This window comes from Lontra canadensis, unplaced genomic scaffold (assembly GCF_010015895.1).
Source record: "Lontra canadensis isolate GAN:19392208 unplaced genomic scaffold, GSC_riverotter_1.0 scaffold14, whole genome shotgun sequence".
Classification (NCBI taxonomy): Eukaryota; Metazoa; Chordata; class Mammalia; order Carnivora; family Mustelidae; genus Lontra; species Lontra canadensis.
Genome location: NW_022631008.1, coordinates 26,339,931 through 26,359,575, shown reverse-complemented (window position 1 = coordinate 26,359,575; position 19,645 = coordinate 26,339,931). Strand labels below are relative to the sequence as shown.

General features: G+C 38.2%; 2 protein-coding genes across 5 annotated transcripts in view; one reads left to right on the top strand and one right to left on the bottom strand.

Moving 5' to 3' along the window:
• The window catches only part of CDC40 (cell division cycle 40), a 50,183-nt gene extending 45,953 nt beyond the window's left edge, over positions 1 to 4,230 (bottom strand). Inside the window, exon 1 of the mRNA XM_032858305.1 lies at positions 3,971 to 4,230. Within this exon, the coding sequence (XP_032714196.1) occupies positions 3,971 to 4,159 (189 nt within the window). The 5' untranslated portion in view covers positions 4,160 to 4,230. The remainder of the gene's footprint in view (positions 1 to 3,970) is intronic.
• Positions 4,231 to 4,948: 718 nt separating this feature from the next.
• The window catches only part of WASF1 (WASP family member 1), a 60,247-nt gene continuing 45,550 nt past the window's right edge, over positions 4,949 to 19,645 (top strand). For 2 of the 4 annotated variants that reach the window (XM_032858310.1, XM_032858306.1), the window contains exon 1: positions 4,949 to 5,162. The gene's annotated coding sequence lies outside the window, so the exon portion shown is untranslated. Of the gene's footprint in view, positions 5,163 to 8,857; positions 8,959 to 19,645 lie in introns of those variants that run through there. The other 2 variants (XM_032858309.1, XM_032858307.1) reach the window with 2 other exon arrangements.

Genomic DNA, 19,645 nt, shown 5'->3' with positions numbered 1-19,645 from the left:
CCATAAACAAAAATTAATTCCATGAGGATTTATGACTTAAATGTAAAAAGCAAAACTTTGCGCTTTCAAAAAATGAAATGGGAGAATATTCTTATAACTTTGGGATAAGAAAAGCTCTCAAACAAGAAACAGGAACCACAATTCATAAAAGACTAATCTGCTAAGACTAGACAAGTAAACAACTGTTTATCATGACAGAATAGAGAGTGAGAAGACAAGCCGCAAACTGGAAAAGATATCTGCAGCACATGTAACTGACACAGGATATTATCTGGACTATACAAAGATTTCCTATAAATAAGAAGGAAGACGACCCAATAGTCAACTTCAAAAAGGAAAAAAAGTCAAATCACCAATAACATATATGAAAAGATGTTCAATCTCATTAGTGTTCAGTTAAGCAGTGTTCACTGCTTAAGTTTATACTCTTATCAAAATGCTTGCTATTTGTCATAATACAATTAGTCAAATACAGATGAACATATTTGCATGCTTCACATTGCCTCCCTTGGTCATTTTTCTATCCTCACACTTACTATGTGTAAGGTTTTAAGGGCTTATTTGTTTATTTGTTTTGCCTACAAGCATGCGTTGGTTCACAAACTAGTGATAACTGATGTCCCTGACTCTCTTAGTCATAGAACCTTCATCAGCTGGGGCAGGCGGGCTCTGTACTCTGCTTCTAATGGACCTTTGGTACCTTATACAACCTCTCTTTCTGGATTATCTTACTTAAAAGTTCAGGTGTTTGAATTCATTCTTTCACCAAATATATCTCCCTCAATCTTGTATACTAGGCATAGGAGACATGAAAATAGACACAACCATCTCTGGTCCCCAGGGTGTCCCAAGAGTTCAGGGTAAAGGAATAGTGAACAAGTCACAGATATGCAGCAAGTACTACATCTGAGGTACCAAGGAGGGCTGCCTGGACAGACAGAGGAGGAAATATGTGCACTGAGATGGAAGGAGAGTAGGATTTTTTTTGGCGGGTGGGGGAAGCAGCATGAGGAACAAGGAAAGGGATTTCCAGGCAGAGAGACCAGTGTGGCCAAAAATCTTGAGAGAAAAAAAAAGAAAATAGGGCTTTGGGGGTTTATTTTGTAGAGAGCTCAGTACGGGAGAATGGCAGGCCTCAGGTTACACAAGAACTTAGGAATTAGTAGTAACACAGTGTCTTTGGGCAGGGAAGTGATACAACACTGGACTTTAGAAAGATTACTTTAGATGCATTGTGAAGGAAAGAATGGATTATAGAACGAGGAAACAAGAAAGGAAAAAGTAGAAAGATCAGTTAGAAGGTTATTATAATAGTCTTGCAGAGAAATAAAAATCTGAAAGAAAATATTTGATAAATACCATTGTGTCACGATGACAGGATCCACTACCCAGAAGCAGGGGTTGAAAGAGAAAGGAAAAACAAGAATGACTCCTGGGAGAAGTAATGCAGACATGAAATAAGGCTGTATCAGTGAAAATGGACAGGAAAAATTAATTTTAGAGAAATTAATGGAGCAGAAATGTTAGAACCAGCTGAACGACTAGCTCCAGGGGCTGAGGAAGAAGGAAAAGGAAGCCCCTTCTATTTTGGCTCGGACTAGTAAGTGGGTTGTGGGATCATTAACCAAAACGGGAAAAACAGGTGAGGCTGACCTTGAGAGGAAAAAAGTAGTCTTAATTTTTCAGCACATTGGACTGGAGGTGCCTGAGAACCCTCCAGAGAGAGTTGTTTAGTAGTTCTGGAGCTAGGAGTTGGAAATAGCACAGATAGTGTGTCTGACAGTGTTATGTATACATAAGTGCTGAATGTGCTTTGTAACAAATCTCTCCACGAGATGGGTCCTAGTGTCATCCCCACTTTACAAAACAGAAAAACCTTTGGCACAGAACACTTAGGTCACTCATCCAAAGGGCGCCTGGGTGGCTTAGTTGGTTAAGTGTCTGCCTTTTGGCTCAGGTCATGGTCTCAAGGTTCTGGGATTGAACACCACGTCGGGCTCCCTACTTAGCGGGGAGCCAGCTTCTCCCTCTCCTCCCCACCTGTGCTCTCTGTCACTCTCTCTGTCTCTCTCTCTCTCAAATAAATAATTAAAATCTTAACAACAACAACAAAAAAGTAACTCATCCAAGGTGACCATTTGGGTGAGTGCTGGAGCAGTATTTGAATCCCGGCAGTCTTGCAAGACTCCAGAGCCTGTGTGAACCACAGTGCTCACTTGTGAGGCATCACAGACTGAAGTTGAAGGCATGAGAGAATATGAGGAGTGAAAGGGGGACAAAGGGCAGAGTCAAAGGAAACATACAAGGGAGCACAGAAGAGCAGGGTTTCGGAAAATGGATGATGGCCCTATGGAAGCCACGGGAGAGAAAGTTTCAAGAAACAAGACCTATTTAATAGTGTCACTTGATACAGATATTCAAGTCAGATGGCAGAACTTGACAAGTTCTCAACTAGTTTCCTAAGAGGCTAGGTTGCACTTGGTTGAGAAAACGAGATGAAGTGAGAGCTCCAAAAAGCTAAGCTGTGCAAAGAATGACAACTCAGGAGGCTGCTGGAGTGGGTGAAACAAATTTGGGGAGTTTGTTTTGTCATAAAGATAGGAGGATCCTAAGCATTCTTTCATACCATTCTATTAATAAAAACTAAAATTCATAAAAACTTGCAGAAGACCTGCCTCGGGAACATCTTTTTTTTTTTGGTCTGATTTTTTTTTTAATTGAAGTATAATTCGCATACAATGTTCTATTAGTTTCAGGTATACAACATACTGATTTGACAATTCTATAGGAAACATCTTAAGTACAAAGTAATTTTTGCACACTGCCTCCCATCATCCGATCTTGAACTTCTGATCACCCCCATTAGGCTCTACTGGGCGTACACTACCAATTGGGAGATGCTTTCCTCTGGTTCTAGACACACCAACCTTTCCTCAGATCTTCAAACCCACTAGGCTCTTTGTCATCTCCAAGCTTGCTTGGAAACTCTTGCCTTGTCTTGCAGATGGCTGGTTTCTCCTCCTCCTTCAAAGCTACTCTTTCAGAAAAGACTTCCCTGACCAATCTATGGAAGTCATAATCCTATCTTCTTCTCTATCACAGAACTCTTATTTTTTCCTTCATACTATTTAACTCAATCTGTAACCACTTTATTTGCTCACATTTTATGGGCTGCCTCTTCCACTAGCATGTATGCAAAGATGTCTGGCTTGTGGACCTCTGTGTCTTCAGCCCCTAGGATAGTTCCTGGCAAATAACATGTCTTCAGTAAATATTTGTTAAATGATCCATACAACCAATGTCTCCCTCTATCACTTTCCTCAACTGGGATCAAGCACATTGTTTCTTAAACCTAAGGGCTTTTGTCACTCTTTGACATATACAATCACAAGGGTTAAACTAACTAACATTTACTGTACTTTCATTAGATACTAGGCTCTGTACTATAACCTACATTTCTATCATTTCACTTAAGTTTTACATAACGCTCTCGTATAAATATGTACTTCTAAAATTATCTCCATTGTACAGGAGATGAAACAGAGAAGGTTGTAATTTCACACAAGTGGTAGAGCGGGGATCAGAATCGAGTTCTGACTTCAGAAACAGAACAAAGCCGGGCCACTACTCACTTCAAGTGAGGGTACATACTCTAGTTTGGGAAGTTCTAATTGAAACCTGCTCTACCCAGGCCACATCCTAATCACAATAAATTCAAATTTCACAACCGGACTCCCCTTCCCACTTGCTTGCTGGCGGGAGGCGAGAGCGGGGAGCAATGGAGAGCTGTCCTGAACTTCCAAGTCCCGGCTTCTCCCGAGGAAGACGCAGGTAGGAAGAAGAGATCCGAGCGTTAGCAACTTAAGTCTCCTCACCGAGGAAGAGGTAACCCGGGGGCTAACGAGAGACTGCCGGACTTTGGAGTAGAAGCAGACAAGTCCCGCACTGCATCAGTGACCAAAGAGCTTACCTTAACTGCCACCTCCGGAGCGGAGTCCACCGCCACTGCCAGAGAGGGTTTGGTCGAAGCTGATTTCGTCAAGTGCATGAGGGAGTCGGCAGCTGGCAGGGAACACCGACCGCCCTCACTGTCCGAGTCCGATTCGGACCCTGAACCCGAACCGTAGGACGCAGCCAGAGCTGCAATCGCAGCCGACATGACGGCACCAGATCCTCTGCGGAGACCAGGCCCGGGCGGAAGGAGCGGCTTCCAGGTCCTGACAGATGACCATAACACACAGTATTTACTTCCTTGGTAAGAATTCACTTACGAAATTTTAAACTGTACACTAATTAGCACTTGAATACGTATAAGAGAACCGAGAATATGAAAGCATTGATCTAGGGAAATAGAATTATAATACCTTTAAACTTTCAGGACCTTTGTGGCCTGATTAAAGACTACGAGTTCCGAAATACCTCGAGGCCGCAAAGTCCTACACTCCCGGCGTGCAGCGCGGCGGGAAGTTGGAGAGGTACAATGGGAAATGTAGTTTGGAGCGAGGGGCGGGGCGAAGTGGGCAGGCCTCTCTTTGACCCCTCCCCTGAATGGATGGTTCATTCAATTGGCTATCATCTTCCCTCACTCCCCGGCCAAGCACTGTTCTCTCCGTCCCCTTCCCCCAAATTGAGGATTGGGCAATACCAAACAGCCTCAGGAAATGGGGGGGAAAGCCGTATTCATTCCCTCTGTTGGGTGGGTGGGCGGAGGCTGAGTTTTCCACCACGGCTGCACCTGGGCACTGGGAGCTGAAGAGGAAAGCGAGAATCTTAAGCTGGAAGAGCCTGAGTTGTGGAGAATAGCTCCTGTTGGGAAGGATGGGAGATTAGGTGGCGTGGGTCAGCGGTCCCCCCTCCTTCAGGCGCGGATCGCGGCGCCCGGTTGTGGAGCGTCGCGCGCGGGGAGGGGGCGGGCGGGGGGCGGCGGCGGCGGCTCTCGGTGTTGTTCGCTCGCGCGTCGAGCACACGGTGGGACCGGCGACCGGCGGGCGCCGCAGGCGGCGTTCCCAGTAGTCCGGTGCCTCGGCCGCTGCCCAGAGACGATTCCACGCCGGAGCCTGTCGCTCCTGGAGGCTCTAGGTGGAGTCCCGGGAGCTGAGGGGGACCGGCGGCCGCCACCGAAGCATGAAGACGGGGTAAGGCAAGACCCCCATGATTTCACGGTGAGCGCCAGTCTCTCAGGAATTGGTATTTGGTGGGGAGAGGGTGCCGGGAGAGGAACTCTTTCTCACCGGCCAGAACGGAGAGAGGTGTGTGTGGCGCTCTTGCCCCGCAAAGGTGACGGGGATGGGCGCGCCTCCCCCGCGACGGCCCCCACCCCCATTCGCGGGTTTCCGGAGCTCCGGCCGCCCACCCGCCAGCCGGGCTGGGCTGCCGAGGGAGACGGCAGCCGGCCGGCGCGCCTGGGTCTCGGTTGCAGGGACCGCCCGAGGCTGCTCTAGGGGGGGAGACTGCGGGGCTCACCTGGGGTGCCACCGTCTGAGCGCCGCTGCCCTGGCCGGGCACCCCCTTGCCTGCTTGCTCTGGGGGCGGCTGCAGCACCGGGTGGTAGAGAAGCCCCCGCTTGCGCTACGTGCGGGAGGCTCCGTAAAGCCGGCTAGTGCGTTTGCGTGTTTGCGCCGCGCGTCTTTATATTACAGACATGAAGGTAAAGCGAGTGCGGGGATCCCTTTCTTCCCCTGAAGAGGGGGCGAGGCGGGGAGGTCGCCTCCGATGCGTGGTAATGGGGGAGTGCCTCGAGCAGAGTTAGGGAGCCGCTTACTCAGCTCCGATGTCGGCAGGACTCGCCCATTGTGCCACCCAGATAATTATTCAACTATGCAGCATCCATTGCACCTTTCCCATTTTTCTTTTCCCCTTGCTACAGCATGCCCCCTAGCTTCGGTACTCTGACGCCTTCTCTTGCATGCGCTTGGGTGCTGAACTGGAATAATGATGAAAAGAAAGCACCTCTGACCTGAACATTCACAACCTGTCTTACAGCCGATTAATTAACTAATCTCTAGCTAGACTAGATACTTTAATATGACTCAGTCTAATCCTGACCCTTTCTGTATAAGGTGCGCTTTGGATTAAAATTTTATTTTTTTCTTTGGTGTTAAGATTCACGTATTAAGTCTTATTTCTTGGGCGGTAATTGGTTTATTGCTTATTCAACCCATCTAATGTTCTTAAGTGTAATATGTGTGATAGGTAACTTTCATCTAATTGTTGATAGTGCTATCTCGTAATTAGAAATGCAGTCTGTCTTTGAACTCTAGGGCACAGCTTTTCCCATATGTTCTAAGTTTCTGTTAGCAAAGTATTTTTATTTATGGCGAATATTTGAATAAAGTACTGGATAGAAAATTTCTCAAGTTTTGGATAAAAAAAGTTTTGTATTTTGTTATTTTTCGGTAATATTTTATTGCTATTCATAGCTTTCAGTTGAATGAAAGGAAGCATTTAATATTTAAGGTGGGGTTTCAACTGCCATAATGAGCATTCGCTAATTTCTCTAAATTTTATTTTTCATTCAGTTCTTTGCAATACCATGTATTTAATTACTTGTTGTGGAATTTTTTTCCTATTTTTTTTTCTAACTTCTCTCTCCAAGGATGGGCAGGCTCCAGTTTTGCACGAACTACCTGAAAGATGGAATATTTTTTTGAAAACGGAAGAAACAACTGTTGGTTACTTGATTTTTGTGTTAAAAACTGCTTACCTCTCCTTACCTAAAAATAAATGATTCACTGCCAAAAATAAGTGTTTCCTTTTTGGTTTTTTTTGTGAACCTCCCCTTTGGCCTTTCTCCTTTAAGCTTGTTGCCATACCCTCTTGATAAAACAGAATTGCACATAGGCATTGCAGAGGCAGTTGTTTTAAGGTACAGTAATTGTTTTACCGCGTTTGGAAGTGGCGCACTTATAACTTGATGGTGTAGAATCAGTGCTTGGTTAGGAAATGACCTTGCAATTTACAAAATGGACACCTCTGTGCCTTGGTTTCCTTATATGTAAATGGAGACAATACCCATTTAGGTCATTGAGTAGTATGCATAAGTTCAATAAAGATGTTTTCATAATGCTTTTAAATTTTTAGATATTTTAACTGATGGATGATGAAAATATTTCAGGGTAAAATACAAGATAAAAACGTCATTAGGATATCACCTGGCATGTTAGAATGGCTGATTTATATTGAATTTTGCCTTGGAGATATAGGGCTATAAATTGAAAAATGTTTCTCATCCATAAAGAGTTTTTAATAATTGCAAATTTAATGGGTATTGTAGTTAATACCTATATGTAGATATAACTATGGATATAGTTCATATTCATGAGAAAAGTTATATGACTTGATAATTAACAAGTAGAATCTTGAATTAAGTTTGTAAACATAAAATTTTTTTTCCCAAAAAACATTAAGGCCTTTTTCATTGAAAAATTTGCAGATGACATGATCCAAAATACATAGTTGGGATCATTTGTAAGGTGTGGTATGGAGTTTTGTTCAGGTTTATAAATAATTCCATATTCAGATGCAGTGTATTAATGTTGTATAATACTATATTACCCTTTTTTTTTTCATTTTCAGAGTAGTTTAAGGTATCCATTTCCAAGTGTTTGGTTTTCATTATCACAGAGATAGTAATAGTAACTTTTGATCTCCTTATTGGAATATTATTAACTCAGTTAATTTTCATAGCAAAAGTTACTGTTAAAATATATTATTAGAACTTTTACCAAAGCTGTATTTCTGGTTACTTTGTGGGGAAGCTTCATATAGAGGATGAGTTTATTCAAACGTCTTTAAAATTACTATTGTGTAGTTTCTTTTTTTGAGAATGAATTTGATTACATTTTTAATGTTTTCTCAAATGACCAACTTAAAATTCAGCTGTCATTTTCACTTGGGTAAATACAGTTAATTAAAGGATTTTCTAAGCTTCTTGAGGACAGAAACTATCCTGAATCTTATTGTCAAAAATCTAAAATGGCTAGCACAGTGTTTAGCAAATAGTAGGGCCTCATTTTTGTTGTTATGAGACAAACAGAATGAGTGAAGAATATCCATTGATTTAGTGGATTGAATAGAAATTTTTAAAAATATATTTATCCATAAATTTTAAATCACGAAATATAGCTTTATTTCAGGAGAAAAGAGAGAAATGCTTTGGAGGTTCTTGGAACTTTTTTTGCCTGCTCAGTTAGAATTCCTTTACTCACATTTTTTGGAAGAGTACTAAATATCTGTATACAATAATGTGAGGGATTGTCAACCTTTCATTCATAAAATGATTAATTTTCTTACCTCTTCTAGGTCACTTCATGAAAATATGCATTAAAGGTTTTTTGTTGTTTTTCCTAAATTAGATAAGTATAGAAATGTTTTGGTTCTTTTTTGCTTACTTCAGTTTTCCAGTGAAATATTATTAAAAAGATGCATGTTAATCATATCCTGTGTCAAATGTGCCTGAATACCAAGTTTTGAAAATAAATGACCTTGAGGTAAAGCTTTTTATGAAGTGAAGAATCTTGAATTTTTAATTTATCACATTCAGTTTATAATTTTGAGTCTTTGTGTACTGCTGTTTCCTAATTAGCATGAGATCTTTATTTTAGAATTTGTAAAATGGTTTGGAATTGGGAACTTCCTCAAAAACAATATTCTTGGTGGCTAGATTCGCAGGCAGCCCACCAAATTTAACCCATAATGTACCTAAATTATAAGATTTATAATACTAGAGAATTCTATTACTAATAATTAGGATAAATATTATATTGAAAATAACTACAGCTGTGTACAACACTTTTTCTTTTAGAAAATCCATTCAGAATTTTCTTTGAAATTCTAAGAATACATTTCTATTGTGGTAGACGTGACAACATTATTAGGAACTGGTTCTCTAATACCCAGTGGATGTGAAGAGGAGGATCTTCCTCAGTTCAGTGAGCCTTACATCATATGGGGCAGGAGGTGAGAGAATGAGAGAAATTGGAAGGAGCTAAGGTCTTCTGTGTGATGTTTGATAAGTCATTTTACTTTTCAGGGTCTTTGGTTTTCTGGATTGTAAAATGAAAAAGTTGAAGTAGATAATCTCTGAGGTTCCTTTCAGTTACAGATAAAATTCAGAGGCATTTCAATGCTCAGTGTAACCACTTGTTTATGAGAGCTGATTTTTCCTTTCTAATATTACTGCCTCTGTACTTCCTCCTCTCAGGGAATTTCTTCTCTCTGGATCTACCCCTGAAAAGATTAGAGTCTTAATCTTTCTCACATGCCTATTCTTGGAAGCCAGACTTTTTAGGGTTTTTAAAGGAATTTTTTGTCATGTTGTTTTGTCTGCTTTTCTTTTTATTCTTTTTTGTTTTTTAACTCCTGGTTCCACCAAGAAACAAAGATGATTTGCTTTGTTTTATTCTTTTGAGTTTTTTACCGACAGCTGTTAGATAAAGTCAAGGTAGATTTTATTTATACTTTGGAGGAAGATCATATCCAGTGAATCTTCAGAGAAATTTTTTTTTATAAGGAAAAATATTGGAACTGGGGTTTTGGAATGGGTTTATGAAGGTAAAGTGTTGGAATATGTCCTGAGAATAGGGTTGTCACATACTGTGTGGGGTATCCCGCAGTTTTATTTGTTAAATCTGACAGTCTTGCATTGGGTGCTGTGGAACTTTGGGCATGGCCAGAGGATGAGTATGGTGGGGTTGGAGGCAGAGTGAGAAAGTGTGTTTATGGATCCATTGAGAATAGAGACAGTTTTTTTGTCTTGGTTGGTTGTTTTGTTTTGCTTCATTTTTGTGTTTCTAGAACTCGTTCTGTAAGTTAAATAGATATTTGAATGGGTACTTAAATTACTACAGAATAGCAAGTAAGTAATTCCCTTAGGTGGAAAGATCAGGATGCTGTGAGAAAAAGGGTTATGAAACATAGCTATGTTGGTCATACACATTGGAGTATTTTGTAGATTTTTAATTAACTTCTTATTTGGAGGTTAATAATATTACAAAAAATAATAGGTAACATGTTTTCCTAAGTAGATAAAAAATAACATTGCATGCTTGCTATATATACAAGTCACTGTATAGCTACCATTGTATTTGTTATTTTATTTCATTGGTATCATAATCCTATTAGAATTTAATGGAAGAAGGGGGTTAACTGAAATAAACATGTTGTTTATTGGCTCAACAGAAGCACAGGTTGTCTGGAAACCACTTTCTCTTTCCTTTCCTCAGTAAGTTAATGTGGAGCAACCATATTAATAACTTGATAACAGTAATTCTGCCTGCCTGCTACCCTTCCCCTCATCTGTAATTGGTCAGTCTAGTGGTGGTTACCACTTGTCCTAGGCTAAACCAATTATTCATTCAGCACATAATTATTGAAGGCCAGCTGGGTGCTAGAAGTATACAATGGAGAACAAAATAGAGGTCTCAGTTCTCTTGGAGTTAACAGTATAGTAATAGAGACAGATACTGAACAAATACATGAGTCTGTAATTAGAAATTGTGGTGAATGCTATAAAAGAAAAGAACAGGGAACCAAATTTACCTTGGGAGTCAGGGAGGGTGCTTTGAGGAAAAATTAGTGGAAGTTAGCTATGTGAAAAAGGAAGAGAATGCAAACGATACATATTCAACAGTTTTGAAGTGGGAAAGAGCTCATTAGATTCCACTAAGAACTAAGAAAAGGCCAAAGTAGATAAAACGCAACTATATCGTGAGCAAGAGGGATTGTGGCATAATGTAATAAGGTTGTTAAAGGTAAACGGGGGTCAACCATGTAAGGCCCACATAAGTCTTATTTCAATTAGGGTTGTGGATTTTATTGTAAGTGTATTGGGGAAAGCCAGGAAGGGTTTTTAATCAGGTTAACAACTGGACCAGATCCATCTTTTAAAAAGATCACTCTGGGAGATGAGTCACAGTTCTGCCCATTTCTGTAGTTTATAGGTGCAGTTCTATACACCTGCACTAAGCCAGGAGGACACTCAGAGCTTTTCCTGAATTCTAAGTGCCCAGAGGGTTTTGCTCTAGTGACTGAAACTGGAAGATCCAAACCCAGAAACTGTTAGTGGTGGTGTTTCTTGTCTTGTGAACTAGATAAATGGGCATCTGGAAGAAAGAACAAGAGCAGATACAGTCCTAGCTGTAGTCACCTGTCCATGGTCCTGAGATTGGGTTCCAAGAGACACCCAAGTGTAATACCACTACTACTACTGTGTTTTTGTAATAAGTTGTCTTTTTTTTTTTTTTCCATAAACTAGTTGGAATTATATTTCTGGTACTTAGCAGCCAACTAGCCAAGTCCTATCATAGATTAATTTGTATTCATAAAAATGATAAAGGTGAAATTGAACACAGATTTTAAAATCCCATTTTTTTCCTAACTGCCCTGTGCTGGTAAAGTACCACTTCTTAAACTAATGGTTCTAATGGAATTCTAAGGAGGTGGAGGTTGGGTGTGGTTAACACCTATTGGGTGATGATGGCAGCAGTGCTTTATTTTGGGTATGTTTGACAATGATAGAGCTTTCTGCCATTCTTTCCTCTTGAGTAACCGTTACTCAGGTCTACTCTAATTAAAGTAAATGTTTCTATACTGACTAACTCATTTGAAAAGAAAAAAGAAAAGCTTGCATGTCAGGGCATAGATTAACTTATTTGATTTCTCTACCAAAAATACGAACTTTGTCATTTTTTTCCCATTGTGCTACAAAAGTAAGTCTTTGTTTTCCACTTTTTAATAAGACTCTATTGTCTCACCTGTGTCATGTTTTTGGAGGGGCAGTGATAAATTTTGTAACATACATGTGCTAGAAATGATGTTAGAAAATTGTGGAAAGGTTAAGGAAAAAAGGAACAGGAGAAACATTTTATATTTTAGTTGAGGATGAAGACTAGTACTTATTTATTCTAAAAACCAAAATAAAAGCTTTGTGTGATACATCATCATGTCCGGATAGAAATTTATCAATTTTGTTGATATTTAAAAAGAATCATTTGGTTTCATTTGTTTTCTCTGTTGATTTCCTCTTTTTAATTTTGTTGATTTCTTTGCTGCTGCTGCTTGCTTTTCCTGTAGTTAAGATGGAACCCAAGATTATTGATTTTAGATCTTTCTTCTTTCCTACTATATGCATTCAGGGCTATTAATTTCCCTCTAAGCACTACTTTTGATGGATTCCACACATTTTGATAAGTAGTATTTTTCATTTTCACTTACTTCAAAATATTTTAAAATCTCTCGAGACTTCTTTGACCCATGTATTATTTAGAAGTGTGGTGTTTAATCTCCAAATATTTTGGGATTTTCTGGCTGTCTTTCTGCTGTTGCCTTCTATTTTAATTGTTTATAGTCTGAGATCATACATTGTATGATATCTGTTCTTTTAAATTTTGGAAGGTGTGTTTTATGGCCCAGAATGTGGTTTGGGTGAATGGTCTATATGAACTTGAGAAGAATGTGGTTTCTGCTGTTGTTGGGTGAAATACTGTATAAATGTCAATTAGATCCAGTTGATTGATGGTGTTGTTCAGTTCAACCCTATCCTTACTAATTTTCTGCCTGTTGGATTTGTCAGTTATTTATAGAGGGGTGTTGAAGTCTCTATAATCACGAATTCATCTATTTCTCCATGCAGTTCTATCAGATTTTGCCTCACATATTTTGGTTCTTTGTTGTTAGGTGTTTACAACATTAAGAATTGTTATGTCCTCTGTTTCATGAATTTACCCCTTTAGATTTTGTAATGCCCTTCTTTATCCCTGAAAAATTCTCCTGCTCAGAAGTCTGCTTTCTCTGAAATTAATATAGCTACTCCTGCTTTCTTTTGATTAGTGTTAGTATGTTTCTATCCATTTATTTTTCATCTATCTGTATCTTTGTATTTAAAGTGGTATCTTGTAGGCAACACACAGTTGGGTTTTTCATCCACTCTGGAATTGTCTTTTAATTGGTGTATTTGAACCATTCATATCTAAAGTGGTTTTGATATAGTCAGATTAATATCAATCATTTTTGTAACTTTTCATTACAGTTGTTCTTTGTGTTTTTTTTTTTTCTCTTTTTCAGCCTTCTCTGGCTTTATTTGTGCTTTTTATATGGTTCCATTTTCTCTCCTCTCTTAGAGTACCAATTATACTTCTTTTTGGAATATTTTTAGTTATTGTCCTAGAGGTTGCCTGCCGTTTCACAGGTATTGCAGATTTCTTATAATGGAGAATTCCCAGTTTCTCTTTCCCATCTGTTGTAACAGTGCTGCCATTTATTTTGCTTATCCATATGCTATAATCAACTGGAATTTTGTGACTGTTATCACTTTGAACCAACAATTATCTGTTAGATTCAGGAATAAAATATTTTTTTTATCTGTCCTTCATTTATTCTTCTGTGTAGCTCTTTCTTTATGTAGATTGGAGTTTCTAACCTATATCATTTTCCTTTTCTCTAGAGAACTTTTCTCTTGCAAAGCAGGTCTATTGGTGACAAATTCAGTTTTTATTTGGCTGAGGAAGTAGTTCTTTTCATTTTTGAGATAATTTCTCAATGACAAATTCTAGGTTGGTGGTTTTTTATTGAAATATTTTACTTCACTCTTGTTTGCATGGTTATGGATGAGAAGTCCAGCATAATTCCTATCATTGTTCCTCTATAGATAAAGCGTTTGGTTTTTTTTCCTGATTTCTTTCAGTGTTTTTCTCTTTAGTTTTCTTCAGTTTGAATGTTATATACTTAGGTATAGACATTTTGGTGTTTCTCTTTGCTTGATATTTTCTGAGCTTCATGGATTTATAGTTTGGCTTCTGTCATTAATTTTGGAAAATTCTCAGGCATTATTACCTCCACCAGCGCTTCTCAGCTTTTCTTCCCCACACTATAGGTATGTCAGTAAGGCAAAGGTGGGCGGGAATTGGGTAGTTTTCGTTTCTCCAAGTTGGATAAGGCTCTGGTGAAGTCTTTTCCTTTGCTAGTGTGGAGAATTCTATGGACTTGTTTCGAAATGTTATTTTTTCTCTTCCCCCCAGCCAAGCAGAAGGGGATTTTTCTTTGATTTTAACTAGAGAAACTTGTGGGGCACAAAACCTTGGAAAGTGTTACCAGCCCCCTCAGACTAGACGTCCAGGAGTTTTAAAGTCTCAAACTAGTCCACAATCAGCCTCCAGCAACTTGTTTAAGTTACCATTTAAATGTTCATATCAGTTCCTGACTTCTGTACCTTCTGCTTCTGTTGGCTAATCTGTATTCTCTGTATCATTCTTTCTAGTTTCTTGGGTGAGTGTCCTCTGGTCTCAGTATCTCAAGAACTAGGAAAAGTCCATTATTTTTCGGGTTGTTCAACTTTTATTTTGTTGTGAGAGAAGAGTAATGACTTTCAAGTGTTTTACATGTCGGAGTGGAACCTGGAAGTAACCAAATATGAAAAAAAAAATGTGTAGTATTCCACTGTATGGATATACCAAAATTTATTTCATTTGTCCCCCCCGTTAGATGCTTAGGTTGCTTCCTTTCTTTTATATGGCAAGCCATGCTCTAGTAATTCTCCTTGATAAACTGCAATTTTGATTTTAATGGCTATTTTTCAGTTATCTATATCTCCTCCTGTAATTACCCAGAGATTAATTAGGAATTGGCATACCTAAACCAGAAGACTGGGTTTAATTCTTAGTCCTTTCTCTTAGTCCTTTATCTTGGATCATTTTACTTCTGATCAGTTTCCTCATTTGTAAAATGTGTATGATAACCACCACATGGAAGAGCTATTATAAGGATTAAAAATACCTTAGAAGGTGTTTGTGAACTATAAAGCACTATGTAAAAGTTAGGTAACTTAGGTATATTGAATTGTGATATAAACTATGAAGCTCAATAATAATCAAGCACCTCGGTAATTAACTAGCTTGGGACCAGGCTGCCTAGGACAATGTTTTGAAAGAAGATATTATGATTTATTGATAATTCTGAGAAAGGAGGCACAGTTGGTTCTGAGGGAGATAGCTAAGTAACAAGTACGCCTTAAAAACTTGATGAAATGATATGTTGGTAGGGAATATTGTTTCACTTATGATATGCTGGCATACATTGTTATGTTTGATACTTTGAACTTCTTTAAAAAAAAAAAAGATTATTTGGGAGAGAGGAAGAGCATGAATGGGGCAGAGAGGCAGAGGGAGAGGGAGGAGCAGACTTCCCCTTGAGCTTGGGAGCTCTGTGCAGAGCTCCACAAGGGACTTCACCCGGAGCTCAGTCCAGGACCCTGAGATCATGCCCTGAGGCCAAATCAGATGCTTAACTGACTGAGGCACGTAAGTGCCCTTGAACTTTCTTAATATTTCACTGTCAGTGTTATATATCTGCTTCTAGTAGCTTCCCCCTCTAAATTGTCACATCTGATCTACTACATTCTAGGAAACCAAATGAAATTATACATCATAAGACGGTCTTGTCCTCTCTATTAATTAATATTATATTTATTGAGCAGCTGTTAGGTGCCAGATTCTGCTGAGTGCTAGGTATTCAGTGGAGAAAAAACCAAAATCCTTGCTCAAATGGGGCTTGCATTCTAGTGAGTGAAGTAGGCAATAAACAAATACCAATATGGTATGATGATAAGTGGCAATAAGTGCTATGAAGTAAAATACAGCAGGGCAAAGATACAGAAAGTAATAGGAGGAGCCACTACTTTAAATAGGGTTGTTAGGGAGAGAGAGGAGAGCAGAGACCTGAATGAAGTAAAATGAGATGTAATAGTTTTTAAAAGAAAAGTACAAAAATTAGGGGCTTCCTCTGCCTGGAGTCCTTAGGTGTTTATTTAAGGTATACATTTTAAGTATTTCTACAGTTTTGATTTTGTTATATAACATGGGAACTAAAAGTATGCATCACACCATCTAAAAATTTTTATGCTTACTTCTGGGATGAAAGGCAGGCTGAAAGATGAAGTTTAGATAACAAAATGTTGGAACTTTAGGAACTTCGAAAGGTTTAAAAGAACCATTGTAATACAGTAATCTAAATTAAAGTTGCTCTAGAAAATGTAGGACATTGATTGATTCAAAATAACACCGTAACAAATGTGTGCTATAAGCAGTGGCTTGGAGGAACAGAATGCCTTCCCATTTGGCTGTATTGCTCCTGACCTCATAGTGACATCAGTAATAACAGTAGTACCATTTTTTTGAGCCCTTATTTTATGCTAGGCACAGTGCTAGGCATATGTGATAATACAGTCTGACAACAACCCTGTGAAAAGGTGTAGTTCTAATTTTTATGAGGTACAAACTTAAGCTTTAAGCTGCAGAATCTTTCAGTAGTAGCTAAAATTTAATTGCCCATTCTCGTAATGCTTATGCTTGACTCAAGCTTTCTCTAGATGTAGGGGAAAAATGGAATTATTTTGATTTACTTGTTAGGTTATAAAACTGGAGGTATGTGTTGGAGATTGGTTCCAGAGTTTAAGCCATGCACAGCATAAAAATAGTGTTCCAAATTAGTGTACCATCAAAGGAATTAAATGAAAATGACTATATCATATTCCTTTGATGAGCTTGCAGTTATTTTTGCCAATAATTCCTACACAATCAAAGGATTAGCAAATTGATTAGTAAGGAATCTAGTACTTGGCTTTAATTTAAAGGTGATCTCATATTCTAAGTGATTCAGTGCTGCTAACCGGAAATAGAGAAGTCCAAAGAATGAGTACATTTTCTTTTTGAAGAGTCATGGAAAATGACTTTGAATGTGGATGTGTTGAATTTGGATTAATGAGACATTCTTGTGGTATTGACTGGTAGACTGATAGCACAGATTAAATATTTATAGGGATGTTGGGGTCATTTGTATAAGTAATTTTGAGGTGATAGTTCAAGATTTGAAAACAGATGGATTTATGAAGAAGAGAGTGGAGAGGAATGGGGTGTAACAAAACTCCTGACTTAGGATTTACAAGGTAAGAATTAAAAGGAGAACCAGAAGAGAAATGCTGAAGATGTGGTCAGAAGGTATATAATATGTTACATTCTGATACGGCGGTTTTTTGGGACCAGAAGGTAAGGTCTTGTGGTCTGGGGCCCTTTTCCTTTGAAGAGGCATCTGAAATGCTCGTGAGGTAGGAGGGGGAAGCAAAGCCAAAAAGTTATTGACGGTTTTGAAAACAGAGGAGTGTGAAAGGATTACAAGGACCGTCTAAGGTTAAAAATTTATAATGAGGAATTGAAGAGGTAGGATAGACTATTTAAATCAGGAACATTTCAGAAATGGAGGTCTTGGAGGTAGAACTGTGTAAGAATGTGTACACAGACACTTCATATAGTTTGTAGAAGGGAAGGTGCTCACTCCTCAATCCTCAGGTCTGGAAGTACTAACAATGGAGCCCTCAAGAGAAGAGTGTATGCTTTGGAAAGCCTTGCTTTAGTCTACATGCTTCTAACACTTGATTTGGGGTTGGCAAGCAGTACATGCCATGTCATCTGAGGTGGAAATCTTGGAGGGAGGAAAGGAGTCATGGACTACTAGTGAGTGCTCAATTACAAATGCATTCTACTTCTTGCTTGCTAAAGTAAATCTTTTTCATTGGAATAGAGGCAGCTAACCAACATTCATGTACCTTAAATCTTCGTCAGTCAGTGTTAATATCATAAAAATCATATTTTCATTGTCAGTCTAGTCATGGAAGTAAATGAAATAAAGCATATCTCTACCGATTTTTCTATAAAGGACTTAGTTTCATTCATTAGCATTAAAAAGAAAATGTAAATTTCCTTTTTGTAATGTTATACTAAATACAGAAAGATGACATTAATGACCTGCCATCCTTTGAGCATGAATTTTAATATATATTCCTTGTGGTGGGGATGGATTTAAGATTCTCCAACTAATTTTAAATTCATTAAATTCACTCATTTAAAGTCTTACTGTTATGTGAGAGGTCATATTAGGAGCAGAAACTGCTGGTTAAAACAGTATTTACTGAAATATCCTTGTGGAGTCTTTTGTAGGGTAAAATGAGATGATTGTTGTAAAAGGGCTTTTGAAACAAGTCTATATTAATATAGGATGTTATTGTTATGTTATAGGCCCACAGGACTAGGACTGTATATAAGGCCATGATTGACGTTTTTAATGAAATATTTAGTGTAATATTTAAGTGTTTCTAATTTAATAAATGACTAGACTGAATATAAATTATTTGTTTTGGTACTCATTAATTTAACTTTATTTTTAATTTTAAAGTAACTCCCTATCTGTTATAAGTAAAACTAAAGAAAGATGGTGATGACTTATTGAAAATTAAGTCACTTACTCTACTTAAGATTTTTGTTTCTATTTGAATCTGTTTTTATAGATAGCTGCATCTGCAAATAATGATAGCTATATCTATAGTTTATTTGGGGATGACAGTAAAGCGTACAAATTCTTCAAGTTAAATATAGATATATCTCACTTTAAGAAAATGTAATATGAAATCAGTAATGAAGTGAGTGTAAATAAAAATAAGAAAATAGGTCTAGGGACTAAGTCCTGCCTGAAGTACTTAGTAAGTATCTTAGTAAGTAAGATTTAGACGTACAGAAGATGAGAAGGTGGTAGGAAGCAAGCCAGGAATTGAAGTTTCCAGAAAGCCCGATTTAAAAAGCGTTTTCAAGGAGTGAACACCTGTGTCAGATGTAGTTAATAGGTTGAGTGAGAAGAGGCCTGAGAATTAGAGCAGATCACTAATCGTGGTGAGTGGTTTGGTACGCTGCTGGGAATGAAAGCATGGGACAGATTTAAGTAAGAATTAGTGGAGAGAATCTGAGAGCTCAAGGAATATTGCCATAAAGGAGCCCAGAGAAATGGGAGAGGGGTTAAAGTTGCTAGAGGGAGAAATGGGACCAAGAGAGGTCTGTTTTTGTTTTTGATCTTTTTTACAGAACAATGAACTTATAGCATGTCTCTATGTTGATGGCAGTGATCCAGTAGAGGGAAAAACAGTGATGCAGAAGAAGGAGAGGCTAATTAATCCCTTACTGCTTAAATAAGATTTGGGAACTGGTCTGGAACTTTGTCACCATATGAAATGGTTTCTGTGAAAAAATATTTGATTTTGACATAGACAAATTATAAATTTCTAGTAATCCAGTTCATCTTCTATTTTATAGTTGTGTGGATTATTTTAAGTGATGGGGTGGGAATTGTTAAAGTTTTACTCTTACTAGTTTTCCATGGTGATTACTGTATTTACTTTCAATTCAGTAGGACTGTTGTATGTGGACAGAGGATAGCAAAGCTCACTGATATATCTGAGCCTGTCCGATTTTGTTAGTCCTTAAGATTTTTTAGTCCTTAAGATTTTTTGCTTGCATATTTCCAGAAAAATTTTTATGAACAACCATATCCTCTTGTACATTGAAGTTGATGTCTAATATTACTATTGTAAGTTTACATCATCTATTTTTTTGTTTAAAAGCATTGTATAGCGTGATATGAGTATTGACTATATTGGAATAAATAGTTAATAAATGCTATTTGATTAAGTGGATTTTTGATAGCTTTATTGAAATATAATTGACATACAATTACACAATTGGATAAGTTTTGACTTATGGATACTTTATTGAAACCATCATAAGATAATGAATCCTCCCAGATTTCCTAGTCTTCCTTTATATTTTCTGCA